Raw genomic sequence first — 19,610 nt, forward strand, 5'->3', positions numbered from 1 at the left:
GCTCAGTCGTGTCCAACTTAGTGACCCCATGGACTGCAGCCCACCAGGCTCCTCCATCCATGGGATTTTCCAGGCAAGAGTACTGGAGTGGGGTGCCATTGCCTTCTCCGGAAGAGTAGCTTAGAGGTAACTATATAGTCAGCAATTGTGATCAGATGGTCTGAATCTGTGATAATGGAGCAACAAGTCTTCCTTGGCTTTTTAGCCAACCAGTCTCTGCAAAACACATTCCATTTCTCAGTGCTTTCCCCTGTGCATGGATCATTTGTGTCAGAGGAGGAAAATGTAATAATGACATACAATCAAATGGTCTGTAACTCTTGAGGCCCTTGTTGTTGGGTCTTAGAAAGGAGTGGAGGCAAAGAGACACGTGTGAGTAGCCACAGTAATGTCATAGATGAATTTTTAAAATTCATTTTAATAATGTTTGTCATCTGAAGAGGTCAAATAATTTTCTCTTGATATGTGTTTACCTTTTAGAACAGTTCCATGACGCAAAGTGGAGGGCATTTTTATTGCTGTTCTATTAAATTCTTCAGTGCTCAGTTTTAGAGACTAATGACCTTGGCAGAGGTCACAGGTGTTAGGTGTGGTAAAAATTTCATACCTTTTAATTGGTGACTGTTCACTAGACAGCATTGCCTTTAAAACCCCATGAATGTGTTCGTGTGCAGTTCTGACTACCATTTACATTGAATTAAGTTTTTCCAGACAGACACAAAGTCTAGAAATGAATCTCCTCTGCTGTCCAGGCTTTAGTACAGGAAAGACAGTAGAGAAAATCAGTACAGAACTATCATATGTCAGTCTTGCTTTCTTCTCTCTGTAGTAGCTAAATTTCTTTCTGATTCATAGTAGATTTCTATGGGAAGACCACGTTCTCACCGAAAATGGAAGGAAGTTCATTTCTAGAAAGTGCAGAATGAAATCTGTTGTTGCTTTAGTCGCTAAGTTGTGTCCCACTCTTTGCGACCCCATGGACTATAATTGGCCAGGCGTCCCTGTCCATGGCATTTCCCAGGCAAGAATCCTGGAGTGGGTTGCCATTTCCTTCTCCAGAGGGATCTTCCTGACCCAAGGATCCAACCCACCTCTCCAGCATTGGAAGGCAGATTCCTGGTCACTGACTGAGTCTCGTGGGAAGCTCTAGAATAAAGTATGATGACAGTTAAAAGGAAAGATTTAAGTTAAACGTAAAATTTCTGGATAAAGTATCTGAATCAACATTATACTTTTGGTGGCCCCTTAAGTTATATGGGAAAACATTTTCTCCAAGCATCCTTCTTTCAAACTTCTTTTAGAGATAGTGTTTAAAAAAAAAGGCAGTTTATGGATAGAAGAAAGGTCAACCTGAGTCAAAAATTACATCATAGTTGAAAGTCTCCAGACAGTAAGTTGACAGAAACCAGTTAGGATCATTTGGAATGAATTTAATTAATGAATTAATTTTTTTATTATGTCATGAAGGGGCATTCATGAGCTTTTGGATATACCCCAAGAGTCCTGAATTGGTAGCTTTTATTGGGATTTATTGAGAAATAATTACTCCAATTATTATTAACTACTTTCTGGTTGCTCATGACACATTATTCATTATTGTTTCCATGTGAAACCTTATGAAGATAGGTAATCCACGTTTGAAGTAGCTCTTCCTTGAAATATATTTTTGTCCCTAACTGCAATCTTGCTCACATGGAATGTTCATCATATTCTAAATTAATATCCTTATCATAATATATTATTGGTATAAACTAAACATTTAAATTAGAGCCACAGTTTTCATTTATGATACAGCAAAAATAAATTGTTCTGATTTTCTGCCATGAGCCCTTTTATTTACTATAAAGGCAATAAAAAAAATGCCTACCATTGCCTTGGAAATCATACAGAGTACTTAATGAGGTTGTCTCTTCTTGCTCATGTATTTGTCTCATGACTACTTTCTTTGGCTTTCACTGCTAAAGGAACATTTTCCCCAAGAAATATTTTTTTGAAATAATTTTCTTTAGTATTGACCATGCATTTTTGAGGTTCCTAAGAATAAGGGTCAGTTTGGGCTTTTCCACTTACTGTACTGCCACTTTCTAGCTTTGTGGGGGAAGATAAGCATGTGATAAATAGATAAACCATTACAATGTATTGGGTCAAGTGTTTCAAAATAGGTATAGCAAAAGGCAAAAGGGAAACTTTGAGAAAGATGCCTCAAATTTTTCAGAATATTGGAAAAGGAGAAAACTTTGGAGATGTAAATAAGGATACTGTTGGCGATGTTGGCCTTAGGAAGGCCTCCATGAGAAAATGAGCCTTGGGCTGAGACTTGAATAATAAGGAGTTCATCTGATAGCATAGAGGTAGTTAGAAGAGGTGTAATGCCATCACAATAGAAGAAAGGCAAGAGCTAAGCTGCAGATAGGGAACTGCGATACGCAATAAAGTGTGCAATCGCTGGTCAGGATAATGCATCCAGGAGCTGAACTGAGTTATATAATGCAAAAGTGCATTATAACTGAGTGCCCTTATGGTTTCAGCAATTTGGCTTATTTACAGGCTTCTAGTATAAGTTGGATCAACAAGAAGGTTGGACTTGATGACAGTCCATCAAAGAGCTACAGCGGCCCTTAGCGTTTTCTTCATGTTGGGTGTTACTCAGTTCGATGCAGAAGATCCCAGTGCCTAGAGTGGTGGATGTTGGGGAAGTGGAGACAGAGTTGGTATCCCCGGAAACATGGTTTGATGGAAAGACCTGGTCCTGGGTTCTGATCCTAGCTGTGAACTAGATAGATCTCTTGGGTAATCACTTTTGGTTTCAATTCTCTTTTCTTTATTTCCCAAATGAGGGAATTAAAGGATCATCTCAGAGGCTCACTCATTCATGATCCACCATACATTAATTGCATACCTACTAGTTGCATACCTGGAACGCTCTTTATTTCTTTAGATACACTTGAGTGGAATAAAGCTCATCTCCTATAGCTCCAACCATAAGCAGAGCTGAGGATGAAAAGACAGTCTTGGAAAGAGTGATTTTTAAGAACTCTGCCCTAAGAGGATTTAATTCTGTAACTAGACCTAGTTTGTAGATGGCCAGAGATGGGACCATAATAATAGCTTCTGTTAACTTCTTATGTGCCAGGTACCATACTTAATATATATACATACAATTAATATATAATTAATATATGTGCAATATATATATAATCACCTTTTTGGGAGATTATTTCATTTTTCATTTTATAGATGAGGAACATGAGACAGAAAGGGTAAGAATATTACCTAAGGCCATACCACTATTAGTTTGATGCAAAAGTAATTGCAGTTTTAGACCCTGAATTTTAAATCATTATGACAAGGTTCAAACACATCTTTATTCAAAATTGGAATCGTTACAATCAACACATTTTTGCCAACGAGAAATCAGTTTGTTTATTCCTGTAGCATAAAAATCCATGCTTCAGGAACTCTTGGAAAACAGTTTCTGCAACAGTTGTCGAGATGCTTGAAGAAGTGGTAGTCTGTTGGCGAAAGGTCAGGTGATTACGGTGGATGAGGCAAAACTTCGTACCCCAATTTGTTCAATTTTTGAAGCATGGATTATGAGAAGGGCCATCGGGCATTGTCATGAAGTATTGGGCCCTTTCTGTTGACCAATACCAGCTGCAGGCGTTGCAGTTTTTGGTGCATCTCATTGATTTGCTGAGCATACTTCTTAGATATGATGGTTTCGCTGTGTTCAAAAAGCTTTAGTGGATCAGATGGGCAGTGAATCACCGAACAGCGACTGTGACCTGTTTTGGTGCAAGTTTGGCTTTGGGAAGTGTTTTGGAGCTTCTTCTCAGACCAGCCACTGAAATGATCATTGCTAGTTGTTATATAAAATCCACTTTTTGTTGTACGTCACAATCCGATCCAGAAATGGCTCATTGTTTTTGCATAGAATAAAAGAAGATGACATTTCAAAATGACGATTTTTAAAAAAATTTCCGGCCAGCTCATGAGGCACCCACTTATTGAGCTTTTTCAACTTTCCAGTTTCATTCAAATGCTGAATGACCATAGAATGGTCGACATTGAGTTCTTTAGCAACTTCTTATGAGTTGTAAGAGGATCAGCTTCAGTGATTGCTCTCAATTGGTTGTTGTCAACTTCTGATGGGCAGCTACTATGCTCCTTATCTTCTAGGCTCTTGTCTCCGTTGCAAAACTTCTTGAACCATCACTGCACTATAAATCCATTAGCAGTTCTTGGGACAAATGCATGGTTGATGATGAGAGCTGTCTCTTTGCTTTAGACCCATTTTGAACTCAATTACGAAAATCAGTTGAATTTGCTTTTTGTCTAACATCATTTCCGTAGTCTAAATAGAAAATAAACAGCAAGTAATAAGTAACTAGCAAAAAAGCATGAAATAAGAAATGTGCATTAAAATGGTTATAACATAGCCACATTTATTTAAGAATATATTCCACTATCAAATGGCAAATTTCAACAGTGCAAAAACTGAAATTGTGTTTTCATCAATGTAATAGTAAAAGTGTTTGAAACTCAGGTCTGTCTGTCTTCAAAATGATTCTAAAACAATGACCACCAAACCTGATTGTACCTACTGCAGGAACTCCTACAGATCTAAAGAATCAGAATTTCAGAAAGTACGACAGAGATAACATTTGTTTTTAAATAATCCATCAAGTAATTTTAATGTGTGATTAGAGAAATATTAGATAAGGATTTATATAAAATGACAGGAAAATCCAGTGGTTGAATAAAAGGCTAAACAACTGAAAGAATAAGGACGTTTTCTGGTTTGGAAAGAGCATTTGAATTCACATCTCTGTTCTGATGAGCAGCATGTTCTGTTCTTAAGGAAGTAACAGAGAGCGTGAAGGGAGGCCTGGGTTCCAGAACTGTGTCTTTATGAACTAACTAGCAATGCAGACAGAGGCAAAAAGGTTGACCTGTATGACATGTAAGGCCTCATGAAAGAGCTAAGTTCTATGATTATACAAATAATTAAGAATTAGGTGTTGTGTGAGCTTTATTTGATTTGATTAAAAATATTTCCTCGGAAAAAAAGAGTTAATAAAATTGACCTTAATGTGTACAAATTTACATAATTTTTGACAAACATAAAATACCAGATCAGAATATAAAAAAATCTTTTGTAAACCTCTATGCTAATTGGGGAAACAGTGGAAACAGTGTCAGACTTTTTTTTTTTGGGCTCCAAAATCACTGCAGATGGTGATTGCAGCCTTGAAATTAAAAGACGCTTACTCCTTGGAAGGAAAGTTATGACCAGTGTAGAGAGCATATTCAAAAGCAGAGAGATTACTTTGCCAACAAAGGTCCGTCTAGTCAAGGCTATGGTTTTTCCAGTGGTCATGGATGGATGTGAGAGTTGGACTGTGAAGAAAGCTGAGTGCCGAAGAATTGATGCTTTTGAACTGTGGTGTTGGAGAAGACTCTTGAGAGTCCCTGGGACTGCAAGGAGATCCAACCAGTCCATTCTAAAGGAGATAAGTCCTGGGTGTTCTTTGGAAGGAATGGTGCTAAAGCTGACCTCCAGTACTTTGGCCACCTCGTTTGAAGAGTTGATTCATTGGAGAAGACTCTGATGCTGGGAGGGATTGGGGGCAGGAGGAGAAGGGGACGACAGAGGATGAGATGGCTGGGTGGCATCACCGACTCAATGGATGTGAGTTTGAATGAGCTCTGGGAGATGGTGATGGACAGGGAGGCCTGGCGTGCTGCGATTCATGGGGTCTCAAAGAGTCGGACATGACTGAGCGACTCAACTGAACTCATGCTAATTTTTATTTTTTCCTTGAAATGACTAATTGTTGACTCATCAAGAGTTAACTAGGAAAATGACTAATTATTAAAGATTACTAGTAATACTGCTCTGGGCTTTTCAGATCCCTTTGAACACCAGTTATACATAGATATTTACATGTAGAATGTCATTTTATATTTCCCTAAAATTGCTGAGAAAATTCCCAGCTGAGAGAAAAATGCTCATTTTGTTAATTTACCATAAAAGGTAGTTTGCAAGCCCTCTCTAGAGTCAACTATTTCAGCAGAATTTTGTTGCAGTTTAATATCTCTGTCAAAAACTTGGTTGAAGATGAGGAAAACGTGAATGTAAAATTTTCAGCTAAGGCAAAATTGGAAGGAAAAAGTAAAAATAGAGCATTCACATCTAATATAACATAATGGGCTAACACTAATAAATTCTTACATTTATGTACCTGCTCTCTCACACTTCTGTTTTCTCTCCCCATTTTTTTTCTTTCATTGCAGGATAGAGGGATTGTTTCTTGATAGCAATTCATGTGAGAAAATTGTAAACACAAGATGAGTCATTATGCAACATAGTTCTCCACAATATAACAGTCTTGGAATCAGCAGAACTTGCCCTTAGTGAGAGAGAGCATAATCTTAACTACCGAATTTTGGTAAATTGGAAAAGGTCACTGAGATGATCGTTGTTGCTCAGTCACAAAGTGATGTCCGACTCTTTGCAGCCCCAGGGACTGCAGCATGCCAGGCATCCCTGTCCCTGACTGTCTTCAGAGTTTGCTCAAATTTGAGCAAATTTGCTCCATTGAGTTGGTGATGCCATCCAACCATCTCATCCTCTGTCATCCCCTTCTCCTCCTGCCTTCACCCTTTCCCAGCTTCAGGGCCTTTTCCAATCAGTCAGCTCTTTGCATCAGGTGGCCAAAGTATTGGAGCTTCAGCTTCAGCATCAGTCCTTCCAATGAATATTCAGGGTCAATTTCCTTTAGAACTGACTGATTTGATTTCCTTGCTGTCCAGGGGATTTTCAAGACTCTTCTCCAACACCACAGTTTGAAAGCATCAGTTCTTCAGTGCTCAGCCTTCTTTATGATCCAATTCTCATATCCATACATGACTATTAGAAAAACCATACCTTTGACTAGATGGACTTTTGATGGCAAAGTGATGTTTCTGCTTTTTAATAATACACTGTCTAGGTTGGTCATAACTTTTCTTCCAAGGAGCAAGTGTCCTTTGATTTTGCAGTTGCATTCACCATCCCAGAGAACGTAATGGCAACCCACTCCAGTACTCTTGCCTGGAAAATCCCATGGATGGAGGAGCCTGGTGGGCTGCAGTCCATGGGGTCACGAAGAGTCGGACACGACTGAGTGACTTCATTTTCACTTTTCACTTTCATGCATTGGAGAAGGCAATGGCAACCCACTCCAGTGTTCTTGCTTGGAGAATCCCAGGGACGGGGGAGCCTGGTGGGCTGCCATCTTTGGGGTCGCACAGAGTCGGTCGGACACGACTGAAGCATCTTAGCAGCAGCAGCAGCAGTCACCATCCACAGTGATCTTTGGAGCCCTAGAAAATAAAACCTGCCACTGTTTCCATCTATTTGCCATGAAGTGATGGGACCAGATACCATGGTCGTAGTTTTTTGAATGTTGCGTTTTAACCCAGCTTTTTCATTCTCCTCTTTCACCTTTATCAAGAGTTTAGTTCCTTTTTGCTTTCTGCCATAAGGGTGGTGTCATCTGCATATCTGAGGTTACTGGTATTTCTCCCAGCAATCTTGATTCCAGCTTGTGATTCATCCAGTCCAGCATTTTGCATGATGTACTCTGCACATAAGTTGAATAAGCAGGGTGAGAATATACAGCTTAATGTATTCCTTTCTCAGTGTTGAACCAGTCTGTTGTTCCATGTCTGATTTTAACTCTTGCTTCTTAACCTGCATACAAGTTTCTCAGGAGACAGGTAAGGTAGATTCCCATCTCTTTAAGAATTTTCCACAGTTTGTTGTGATCCACACAGTCAAAGGCTTTAGCATAACCAGTGTAGCAGAAAGTAGAATTTTGGGGGTAATTCCAGTGCTTTCTCTATGATGCAACAGATTTTGGCAATTTGATCTCTGGTTCTTCTGCCTTTTCTAAATCCAGCTTGTACATCTGGAAGCTCTCAGTTCGCATATTGCTGAAGCCTAGCTTGAAGGATTTTGAACATTATCTTGAACATTACATAGCACATGAAATGAGCACAATTGTCTTAGAGTTTGAACATTCTCTGGCATCCCTTTCTTTGGAATTGGAATGAAAACTAAACTTTTCCAGTCCTCTGGCCACTGCTGAGTTTTCCAAATTTGCTGGCATATTGAGTGATGCTTTCACAGCATCATCTTTTAGGATTGGAAATAGCTCAGTTAAAATTCTGTCACCTCCTCTAACTTTGTTCGTAGTAATGCTTCCTAAGGCCCACTTGACTTCACACTTCAGGATGTCTGGCATTGGGTCACTAACCACAGCATCGTGTTTTTCTGGATCATTAATGCCTTTTTTGTGTAGTTCTTCTGTGTATTCTTGCCATCTCTTCTTTCTCTCAGCTGCTTCGGTTCAGTCCTTGCTGCTTCTGTCCTTTATTGTGTCCATGTTTACTTAAATTTTCCCTTGGTAGCTCCAATTTTCTTGAAGAGATCTGTGGTCTTTCCCATCTATTGTTCTCCTCTATTTGTTTGCATTGTTCTAAGAAGCCTTTCTTATCTCTCCTTGCCATTCTCTGGAACTCTGCATTAAGCTGAGTATATCTTTCCCTTTCTCCTTTGCCTTTCCCTTCTCCTCTTTTCTCAGATACTCGTTCCTAAGGCTTCCTCAGACAAGTATGTGTTCCTGCATTTCCTTTTCCTTGGGGATCATTTTGGTCATTGCCTCCTTTACAATATTGCAAACGTCTATCCATAGTTCTTCAGGAATTCTGTCTACCAGATCTTCCCCATTAAATGTTTGTCACTTTCATAATCATAAAAGATTTGATTTAGACCATACCTGAATGGTCTAGTGTTTTTCACTACTTTCTTTGTGGGGGGAGTCTTAAAATTATAGCAAGAATTTTAGAGGCCTAAAGAATTGTGTTTAACCCAAAGAAAACAAGAGTGAGCTAGAAAATCATCCTACTTTTCTTTTCCATTTTTTGGCAGTGCCATGTGGCATGTAAGATCTTAGTTGCCCGTTAGGAGTCAAACCTGCACCTCTGCGTTTGAAGCACAGAGTCTTAACACTAGAGCCATCCTAGTTTTAGCTTCAGTTTTTTAATGTCTATTTTAGAATGTTTTTCTCCAGAGTGGCCTTGTGGGTAGAAGTTATAAAGACACATATTTCATGTAAGTGTAAGAAAACAAAATAGAAGTTTTTGATGGTAGAACTGTTTGCTCTCTCTGGACATAATCAGCGAAGGGTGTGGATTGCCTTTGGTTAGGACTCTCATGAGAGATTAGACACTGGGTTGATGGTGGCATGTGGGTTAGACCATTTTAGTTCTCTGATTTTAGATGTATATGTTTTAGGAAATTATTTAGCAAAACAAACTTACTGATAAATAAACTATTTAGTTAAAACTGAATCCTTTCTATATGTAAGGTTCATATATAATTACCATAAAGTGTATTTCTTGTCTCAAACAAAATTTCACTTTTGTGATGATTAACTGCACAACGTACTGCCACTGCCCAAATTATGTTTTTCCAATTAGTTACGCACACTTCATTCAGAGTTATCATTGCCGGATTCTAATGTCTTCTTACCACCTCCCTGCTCTGCATAATGCTCTGCACTGATTTTAGGATAAACACACACATTCTTAATATGGCCTACAAAGTTCAGCAAGGTCTAGCCCTACCTGCTTCTCCAGTTTTATGTTATACCATTCTCCATTTCCAATCCAACCGTATTGGGCTACTATTAATTTCTCACATATACAATGTGCTCCCATTTTCCTCACTGGGTTTTTTTTTTTTTTTTTTTGCATAAATGTTCTCATTCCTACATGACTTCTGCTCACCGTTCAGATCTCAGTTCACTTCTAATTTAGTCCAGAAAGCCTACTTGATCTTCCTATTTAGATCACATTCCCTGTTATATATATGCTCATATTCTGTAGTTCTCTTTCACTGCATTGATCTCAGTGTATTGCTTATAATTTACATTTGATTGTATAGCTGTTTGATTATCATCTGTTTTCCTTACTAAAATATAACATCCTAAGGAAGAAAGCATGTTTTGTTTTAGTTAATTATTGAACTCCCTGTACCTTGTGATATGTGTGTATCATAATAAACGTATGTTGAGTGGATAATATAAGTGGAATAAGTAACACCTACTATGGAAGTGCAGGAGAGACTATTTAGAGAAAGGATGTGATATACTGACCCTAATCAATAAGGTAATTTTATATAGTGCTCGCATTTTTTAGACCAGTTTTACTTTTCACAAAAGTCGTGAAAGCTAGGATTATTATATCACATCATATTATTTTAATTCTATGGATAAGAAAATTTTATTTTTCTTAACTTTACAAATAAGGACAGTTAACTAGCAAGAAGAATAGTTATTAAGTAACAGATTTAAGATTAAAAAAGAAAAATGAATGTGTACTTGAGATTTTAGGAAAATGACCGTGTGCTTGTTATACTTAGATACTGCATTCTTTCATGTATCATTCTTTTATGTATGTGTGTGTGTGCTAGTCACTCAGTTGCGTCCTGCTCTTTGTGACCCCACGGACTGTAGCTCACTAGGCTTCTCTGTCCATGGAATTCTCCAAGCAAGAATACTGGCATGGGTAGCCATTTGCTTCTCCAGGGGATCTTCCTAACTCAGGGATCAAATCCAGTCTCCTGCACTGCAGGCAGATTCTTTATCCTCTGAGCCACCAGGGAAGCCCCACCAACGTTCTTTTATAATTTGCTTCATATGGTATATTTTCTTATAGGACTGTCTTAGTTCAGGCTGCTACAACAAAATACTGGGTGACTTAAACATTTATTTCTTTCGGTTTTGAAGGCTGGGAAGTCTAAGAACAAGATGCCTGCAGCTTTGGTGTCTGTTGAGAGCCCTTTTCCTGGTGTGCAGATGGCTTCCTTCTTGTTGTATCCTCAAGGAGGAGAGAGGGCGCACTGGTCTCTTCCCCTTCTTAATAAGAGCACTAACCCCATCCCATCTCGAGGCTCTTCTCTCATGATCTTGTCTAAACCTAATTACCTAGCAAAGGCTCCACCTTCAAATACCATCATGATAGGGTTTCAGTGTATATGTTTGGGGGACACAAACATTTAGTCCATAGGAAGGACCAAACTATGTATTATTTATACATACTCTTCTAAGATATATTTCTAGTTTCAGAATTTTACACATGGAATTTTCATTTACATTTGAGACTTGCCTGTAATGCAGAGGGGTTCGATCCCTGGGTTAGGAATTTCCCCTGGAGAAGGGAATAGCTACCTATTCCAGTATTTTTGCCTGGAGCATTCCATGGACAGAGGAGCGTGGTGGACTATAGTCAATGGGGTTGCAAAGAGTCAGACACAACTGAGCGACTAACACTTTCACACTTTTTGAGATCTTCACAGGTAAGATTTGAACCATGAAAGTTATGCTGCCATCTAGTGATAACTAACCTGAACGAAATTTGAAAACTAGAGTAGCGGATTAAGCTCTCCAGGAATGGTAGAACACGTCATCCATATTGAATGGACTGGACACATAACTTAGGGAGACATTTCCTTTTAGTGAATCTTTGAAGTAGCTGATTCTTACGAAGATCATGAATTAACAATAATTAAATAAAACAAATCTTAGCTGTAGAATATTACCCATGTGGTAAGTGGATTAGATGGTTTCCTATGATTGTGCCACTTAACTGAAATCTGTCTCTGTTTCCTTACTCTCTTGACTGCTTCTGAATGAGAGAATTTTGTACTCTGATAACCTAATAAAAAGGAATTTTCATCTTGGTTTAAATAACTAACCATATTCAGGAACAAACATATATGAGGAAATGAGTCCTTGGTAAAATTTCCAGTTAGATTTTGCAGCATCATAAGGAAGAAGTGAAATGCTAAAATAAGCTTCATTTATCCCAAGTAGACACTTAGAGCCACTTTGAATTAAATTACTGTGATTTAATGTAAACATAGCAATAAAACACTTCCAGATATTCAATAATGGTTAGAAAATACAAAATATATAAGAATTTACTTTAAAGCACTGAACCACAAATAAAATTTTAATAATTTATGTGTATTTCTTAAGTCTTGAACATACATGATAGATTTTAGCTAATGTATTTAAGCGAGTTATTGTCCTAGTACATTAGAACTGCAGATAAAATTATCATTAAAATCCCTCAAGCTAAAATTTTCTTACATGCACATCCAGATTAAAAAGAGATAACAATTATTCTATTTCTCTGGAGGCCTAAACAACAAAAACTTATCCCTCTGAAATGATCATTTTGCTTGCAGAGGTGAGAAAATTATATTTAACATTTTTTTTTTAGATAGTCCATAGAGGATTGTTTCTCTTTGTCCATTTACTGGTATACTCATTGAACTGTATCCCTGAGGTATTCAGACTCATGGTGGAGAAATAGCCTAGCTGGAAAGATTAAGTACTTTTCATATAACTCACTGAAAATTATGGCTTCCCCGACCTGGCTTCTTACCCTGACCCCCCTTCAGGAATAGTACCTCATGTGCTGACCATAAGCACTATGCGGCAGAGTTGCCATTTTGCCAGGAGCTAAGTTGGGAATTTCAGGGTCATGAGCAATTTTAAGATAAGTAAAGCGGTTGACTTACACCTACTTCTTTTTTAAAAATTAATTAATTTATTTATTTTACTTTACAATATTGTATTGGTTTTGCCGTACATTGACTTGAATCCGCCACGAGTGTACACGTGTTCCCCATCCTGAACCCCCCCTCCCACCTCCTTCCCCATCCGTTCCCTCTGGGTCATCCCCGTGCACCAGCCCCGAGCACTCTGTATCATGCATCAAACCTGGACTAGTGATTTGTTTCACATATGATATTTTACGTGTTTCAGTGAAACACATGAAAAGATGCTCAACATCACTCATTATCAGAGAAATGCAAATCAAAACCACAATGAAGTGCCATTTCATGCCAGTCAGAATGGCTGCGATCCAAAAGTTTACAAGCAATAAATGCTGGAGAGGGTGTGGAGAAAAGGGAACTCTCTTACACTGTTGGTGGAAATGCAAACCAGTACAGCCACTGTGGAGAACAGTGTGGAGATTCCTTAAAAAACTGGAAATAGAACTGCCATATGACCCAGCAATCCCACTGCTGGGCATACACACCAAGGAAACCAGAATTGAAAGAGACACGTGTACTCTAGTGTACACCTATTTCTTGGTTGATACCCTTACCGTAAAGTAGTTTTGTGTTTATTCCAAGACAAGTGCACAAATATGACCCCATCTCTTGTTTTCATGTAACACACTGTTTGTATGAAGAATGTAGATAGTATCAGACAACAGCGGATGTCAATCTAGCAGGAATTTGATTTAGAATTAGTTGCCAAGAAGTATTGGATCATACCAGAGGGGTGTGCATCTTTGAAAAATACATTGTATAGTGTAGTTATGATCAGCTTTGTGTGAAGCACAGATGATCTGGGATCTCTCTTGGTTCTGGGTTAGGGAAGACCTTTTTTTAAAAAAAAAAATATTGTATTTGCTTATTTTGTTAGTTGAGTTGCAATGTTATGTTAATTTTTTCTGTACAGCAGAGTGATTCAGTTATGCATCTATGCTATACATATATGTGTATTCTTTTCCATATTCCTTTCCATTAGTGTTTATGGCAGGATATCGAATATAGCTCACTGTGCTATATAGTAGGACCTTGCTGTTTATCCATTCTGTATATAGCACTTTGCATCCGCTAACCCCAAACTCCCAATCCGTCCCTCCCGCACTCCCCTCTGCCTTGGCAACCATAAGTCTTTGCTCTATCTGCAAGTCTGTTTCTGTTCCGTAGATAAGTTCATCTGTATCATATTTTAGACTCCACATATAAGTGATGTCATATGGTATTTATCCTTCTCTTTCTGACTCACTTCATCGTCTGTGATCATCTCTAGGTCCGTTCAGTCCAGGTTGATACAGATGGCATTATTCCATTTTTATGGTGGAGTAGTATTCCACTGTATATATGTACCACATCTTTTTTTGTGTGGTATCAGGGAAGCATCAAGGAAGAACTTTAGAGGAGGAGTACTTAAGAGGAAGCCTGAAAGATGGGTAGTGTCAGTTAGGTGGAGAGCTGAAAGGCAGATCCTAGTGTGGAAGGGAGTTATGTGGAGGCTCAGAGTGCTCTAGAGAGTACACAAATGAAAAGGCCTTTGTTTGAAATTCTTGTTAACTTATCAGTGAACAAAGGATTCAACTCTGCACCTGTGTGGATGCACAGAATATTCTGAAACTTTAGGGCTCTTACCACCCAGAACATTATGGAAGGAGTGGAATAAGAAATTGACCTTGCCCTGAAATGATGTAATCAGGCGATGAGAACGCTAGTAGAAATGAGAGGAGGCTAAGTTTTATGGCAGTGCAGAAGAGAAAGAGACCAGGCTCTCTTTTGGTAAGAGAGAGGGTGGAGGGTGATTCAAGACCCTTGAAGGAGCTGGCGTTTGCCATGGTTCTGCAGGGTGAGGTCGGCAGCATGTTTTCAGTTTACCTGTGTCCTTGACTGTGTTTTGACTCTTGCCTTATTTGTTCAGCTAGGATTGTGTCTAAGCAGAGCCTCTGCATCTGTTCTTAACCTCAACTGCAGCCTTATCCTCTTACCCATGTGCCGCACGCTCCTGGCTTACCTTCGAGGATCGCAGAAGGTAAGAAAAAAAAAAATCTAGTCACTGATTCCAGCATAGCAGTCAAATGTAAAAGTATCATATTAGTCCTACTTAATTTTCATGGTCTGAATTTCTGCTGGAGTGATTTCTTCAAGGATGATCCTGATGTAGTAAAGACCTCATCATCTGATCACTAAACTGTTCTTCAGCAGTAAGTTAGGGCAGTGGATAATAGAAAGAGTATCAGATATTGTGCTAACATATATAGAATTCACATATGTACTTGTCAATCCTCGCATGATTTGGGGGTATTGCAAACAAAGAACCTGAAGCATAGAGAGTTTAATTAACTTGACCAAGACCTTAGGACTAGTGAATGGTAGAGCTGAGATCAGCCCCAGTTCTGAACTCTTTCCACTAAACTATTCCTCATTGAAGTCTTGTACTTTCATTTAATTAAATGCAGGTGAGCACACTAGAGCCCCATGCTGTGCTTAGTCGCTCAGTCGTGTCTGACTGTTGTGACCCCATGGACTGTAGTCAGCCAAGCTCTTCTGTCTATGGGATTCTCCAGGCAAGAGTACTGGTGTGCGTTGCCATTTCCTCCTGCAGGGGATCTTCCCAACTCAGGGATCAAACCCAGGTCTCCTGCATTGCAGACAGATTCTTTACCGTCTTTACCACCAGGGAGGCCCAAGAGCCCCACGGACTTTCATTAATACACACGATGGGTGCTGGCATTGGTGGCAGTTTCTTAAAACACGTTCCTGTTTTGAGCTGTGTCAGTGACTTGAAATAGAGTTCTTGGATATGATGTGATGTCGTGTATGATATTTAAGTGTGAAAGAAAGGATATGAGAAAAGAGAAAAGCTCTTTGAAAGTTAAAAGTCCAACTGAAGTTGTTTTCTGCTTCTCTTGTCCGTGTGTGTGTGTTTCCATACATGTGTGTTCACTGCTTTCTTCACTAAGATAGTTAGGAACTACTGGATCAATACTGATATTTCGAAAGGAGTTGTTAACGTGAGGTCATTTTGATGTTCTGTGAAGTTCATGTAAGTGGATTTACTGCAGTTAAAGCTCTCAATCTTTTCATGAAATTATATTTAGAAACTCTTTCCTCTTAATGCAGTAATTTGTGAAAATAACTCTTTCTGTAGGTTGCCAGCTATTGTGAAATGCTAGGTTTAGATCCCTGTGGCTGGCCATTGGCTTGGGATGAAGAAAGAGAAAATAAATGGCAGGAAATGGAAAGTGCCCACCTACGTCTCTCAGCGTGTAATAAGACTTAGAGAATTGTCCCCCAGTGTGAAACATAGTATTCAAAGATGCTTGACGTTTTATTTTTGTACAAGATCAAGCAGGCATTTAAACCTGTAGATGAAATTGTTTTATTTTAAAATAATCTTAGTTTTTGACCACAAAAGGAAATCTCACATATTGTAAAATGAAAACACTGCAGAAATATGCAAAGTTATCAGTGAAGGGTCCCCCTAATGTTGCTCTGCCAGCACAACCACAGTTTGAGAAAAACGCCGGCAAGTATGTTAACATATACAGTGCCATTAATTTTAAACAATATAGGATCATAGTGTAGTTTATGAGTTGTAACATTTTTACCTAACAATATATCTTGCTTGTCTTTCCATGTCAATACCAAGCCTCTTCACATTCTCTCTAATGATTTGAGTGTTCCACTGACTAGACATCGTACTTCATCTCATCAGGTTTTAATTGATAGACCTCTGCTATCAAAAGCTTTCCAAAGCTTTGTATTTCCAAAGCTTTGTGCATGTAACTGATTTGCTAAATCACTTTTATCATATTAAATTTTTTATTTATAATTCAGTTATATTTAATTTTTTTTATTTAGGTTCCAAGCCGGAGAACCAGAAGATTGTTGGATAAAAGCAGAACATTTCACATAACCTGTGGTGTGACTATCTGTATTTTCTCAGGTGAGGAAAACCGAAAGATGTTAAGTATTATGTTAGGACATTTTATGGATGGCATTTTTATTGTTTATGGTTATCTTATTATGTAGCTTAATTTTCTCTTCCATGTGTGTAAAGAAGTTTATCTAGGGGCATTACAGAAAATGGGTAGGTCAAGTATATTTATATATGTATTCAAAGTTTGGTCCTTAAGCTGGTACTGATTGTTTTTCAAAAAGGAAATAATTTCATTTAGAAAGATTGGAAGAAGGTGATTAAAAGTTTTCAACCTCTAAAAATAATGGCATGATAGAAGTTTAAATTCTTGAAAATTAAAATGTGAAATGTGCATTCATAGAATATAATTCCTTCAAAATTATATTTGTTAAATGTTTCTTTGATATTACTACTTGGGCAGAAGAGCAAATGTCAAAATTGTGGAAGTTTATTCTGCTCAATTCCAAGTTTAAATGTAAAGTGAGAATCTTTGATTTTTAAGAATCATTTTAAAATGTTTATCCTGAGCAAGGTTTTGAAACAAAGTTATAAACATTTTTATTAAGTGCGTGCATGCTGTCACTTCAGTCATGTCTGACTCTGTGAAACTATAGACTGTAGCTCGCCAGGCCCCACTGTCCATGGGATTCTCCAGGCAAGAATACAAGAGTGGGTTGCCATTTCCTTCTCCAGGGGATCTTCCAGATCCAAAGATCAAACCTGTCTTCTGCATTAGCAGGCAGGTTTTTCACCCTAGTGCCACCTGGGAAGCACATGGACTCTGTCAGTGGATTGTGTAGGTCTGTCCCCAGCTGCTCAGCTGCCTTACTGTGTGACATAATCTCTCTGATCTTCATTTTGTTGTTGACTGTAAAATGGATTGGCAGCAGCACCTGCCTCATGGTTTTAAGAAGAAAATGAAAACATGTCTGTGAAGTTCTTAGGATAGAATTAATTATTATAATTCACAAACTCATGAGTACATTATCTCAGTGCTATTGTGTTTGTTTGCTTAGTCATTCAGTTGTGTCCAACTCTTTATGACCCCTTGAACTATAGCCCTCCAGGCTCCTCTGTCCGTGGGGTTTCCCAGGTAAGAATACTGGAGTGGGTTGCCATTTGTGGTAAGGATTAGGGTTGGATTAAAGCTAGAGAGTGAAAGGTCAGAAATGGAGGATGATCAGGAAACACTGGCACATTCTTAACTTGATTTTTTCTAGACAGTAGTTGTGTCCAAATATTCCATCAGTTGGAGAACAACCCCAAGACTGAGATGGTGTAGAGTGTTGCCATGACTGAGCTTGTGATTCAGAGGGTTTGCATTCTGCCGCCCACTAGGGGTCTGACCATAGCTAAGTCACCTTTCTTCTCTTCTTGATTTAAAGATGTATTTATTTTTGACTTTGCTGGGTCTTCACTGCTGTGGGCTTTCTCTGTTTATAGCAGGCTTCAGTAGCTGTGTTATATGTGGGATCTTCCAGGACGAGGGACTGAACCTATGTCCCCTGAGTTGGCAGGTGCATTCTTCACCACTGGACCACCAGCAAAGCCTCTTAGCTTACGCCTAGTTTTCTTATCTGTAAAATAGGGATGTATTAGCTGTAAAACAGGATTAAATGAGAAAATCCACACAAAGCACATCACTTTCTCTCTGCTGCCTAAAATCAAAAGCTGTGAATTCTTTAAAACTAAAAATCTTTTTAGGGTCTTCCCAGGTGGCTCAGTGATAAAAATATGCCTGCCAATGCAGGAGACACAGATTCGACCCCTGGGTTGGGAAGATCCTCTGGAGAAGGAAATGGCAACCTACTCCAGTATTCTTGCATGGAGAATCCCATGGACAGAGGAGCCTGGTGGACTACAGTCCAGTTCAGTTCAGTTCAGTTCAGTCACTCAGTCATGTCCGACTCTTTGTGACCTTGTGAATCGCAGCACGCCAGGCCTCCCTGTCCATCACCAACTCCTGGAGTTCCTCCAAACTCATGTCCATCGAGTCGGTGATGCCATCCAGCCATCACATCCTCTGTCATCCCCTTCTCCTCCTGCCCCCAATCCCTCCCAGCATCAGCCTTTTCCAGTGAGTCAACTCCAGTGAGGTGGCCAAAGTATTGGAGTTTCAGCTTCAACATCAGTCCTTCCAATGAACACCCAGGACTGATCTCCTTTAGAATGGACTGGTTGGATATCCTTGCAGTCCAAGGGACTTTCAAGAGTCTTCTCCAACACCACAGTTCAAAAGCATCAATTCTTCAGCATTCAGCTTTCTTTATAGTCCAACTCTCACATCCATACATGACCACTGGAAAAACCATAGCCTTGAGTAGACGGACCTTTGTTGGCAAAGTAATGTCTCTGCTTTTGAATATGCTGTCTAGGTTGGTCATAACTTTCCTTCCAAGGAGTAAGCATCTTTTAATTTCATGGCTGCAATCACCATCTGCCGTGATTTTGGAGCCCCCCCCAAAATAAAGTCTGACACTGTTTCCACTGTTTCCCCATCTATTTCCCATGAAGTGATGGGACCGGATGCCATGATCTTCGTTTTCTGAATGTTGAGCTTTAAGCCAACTTTATCACTCTCCTCTCTCACTCTCATGAAGAGGCTTTTTAGTTCCTCTTCACTTTCTGTCATAAGGGTGGTGTCATCTGCATATCTGAGGTTATTGATATTTCTCCAGGCAATCTTGTTTTCAGCTTGCGCTTCTTCCAGCCCAGCGTTTCTCATGATGTACTCTGCATAGAAGTTAAATAAGCAGGGTGACAATATACAGCCTTGATGTACTCCTTTTCCTATTTGGAACCTGTCTGTTGTTCCAAGTCCAGTTCTAACTGTTCCTTCCTGATCTGCATATAGGTTTCTCAAGAGGCAGGTCAAGGCTACAGTCCATGGGGTCACAAAGAGTCAGATACAACTGAACGACTCAGCACACACACACGAAACCTTTTAAGGAAGGTGAATATATCTCTTAAGAATACATTTCATACAGCTGTTACTTAGGGCATCTTTTTCGGGAGAATTAAAAA

General features: G+C 39.0%; 1 protein-coding gene across 3 annotated transcripts in view; it reads left to right on the top strand.

Annotated features, from left to right (window-relative positions):
• The window catches only part of NOX4 (NADPH oxidase 4), a 185,104-nt gene that overhangs the window by 19,918 nt on the left and 145,576 nt on the right, over positions 1-19,610 (top strand). For 2 of the 3 annotated variants that reach the window (XM_060404224.1, XM_012101598.4), the window contains exons 3-4: positions 14,586-14,696; positions 16,529-16,613. In XM_060404224.1, coding sequence (XP_060260207.1) covers positions 14,586-14,696; positions 16,529-16,613 — 196 coding nt within the window. The remainder of the gene's footprint in view (positions 1-14,585; positions 14,697-16,528; positions 16,614-19,610) is intronic. The other variant, XM_027959403.3, reaches the window with a different exon arrangement.

This window comes from Ovis aries, chromosome 21, assembly GCF_016772045.2.
Source record: "Ovis aries strain OAR_USU_Benz2616 breed Rambouillet chromosome 21, ARS-UI_Ramb_v3.0, whole genome shotgun sequence".
In the NCBI taxonomy this organism is placed as follows: Eukaryota; Metazoa; Chordata; class Mammalia; order Artiodactyla; family Bovidae; genus Ovis; species Ovis aries.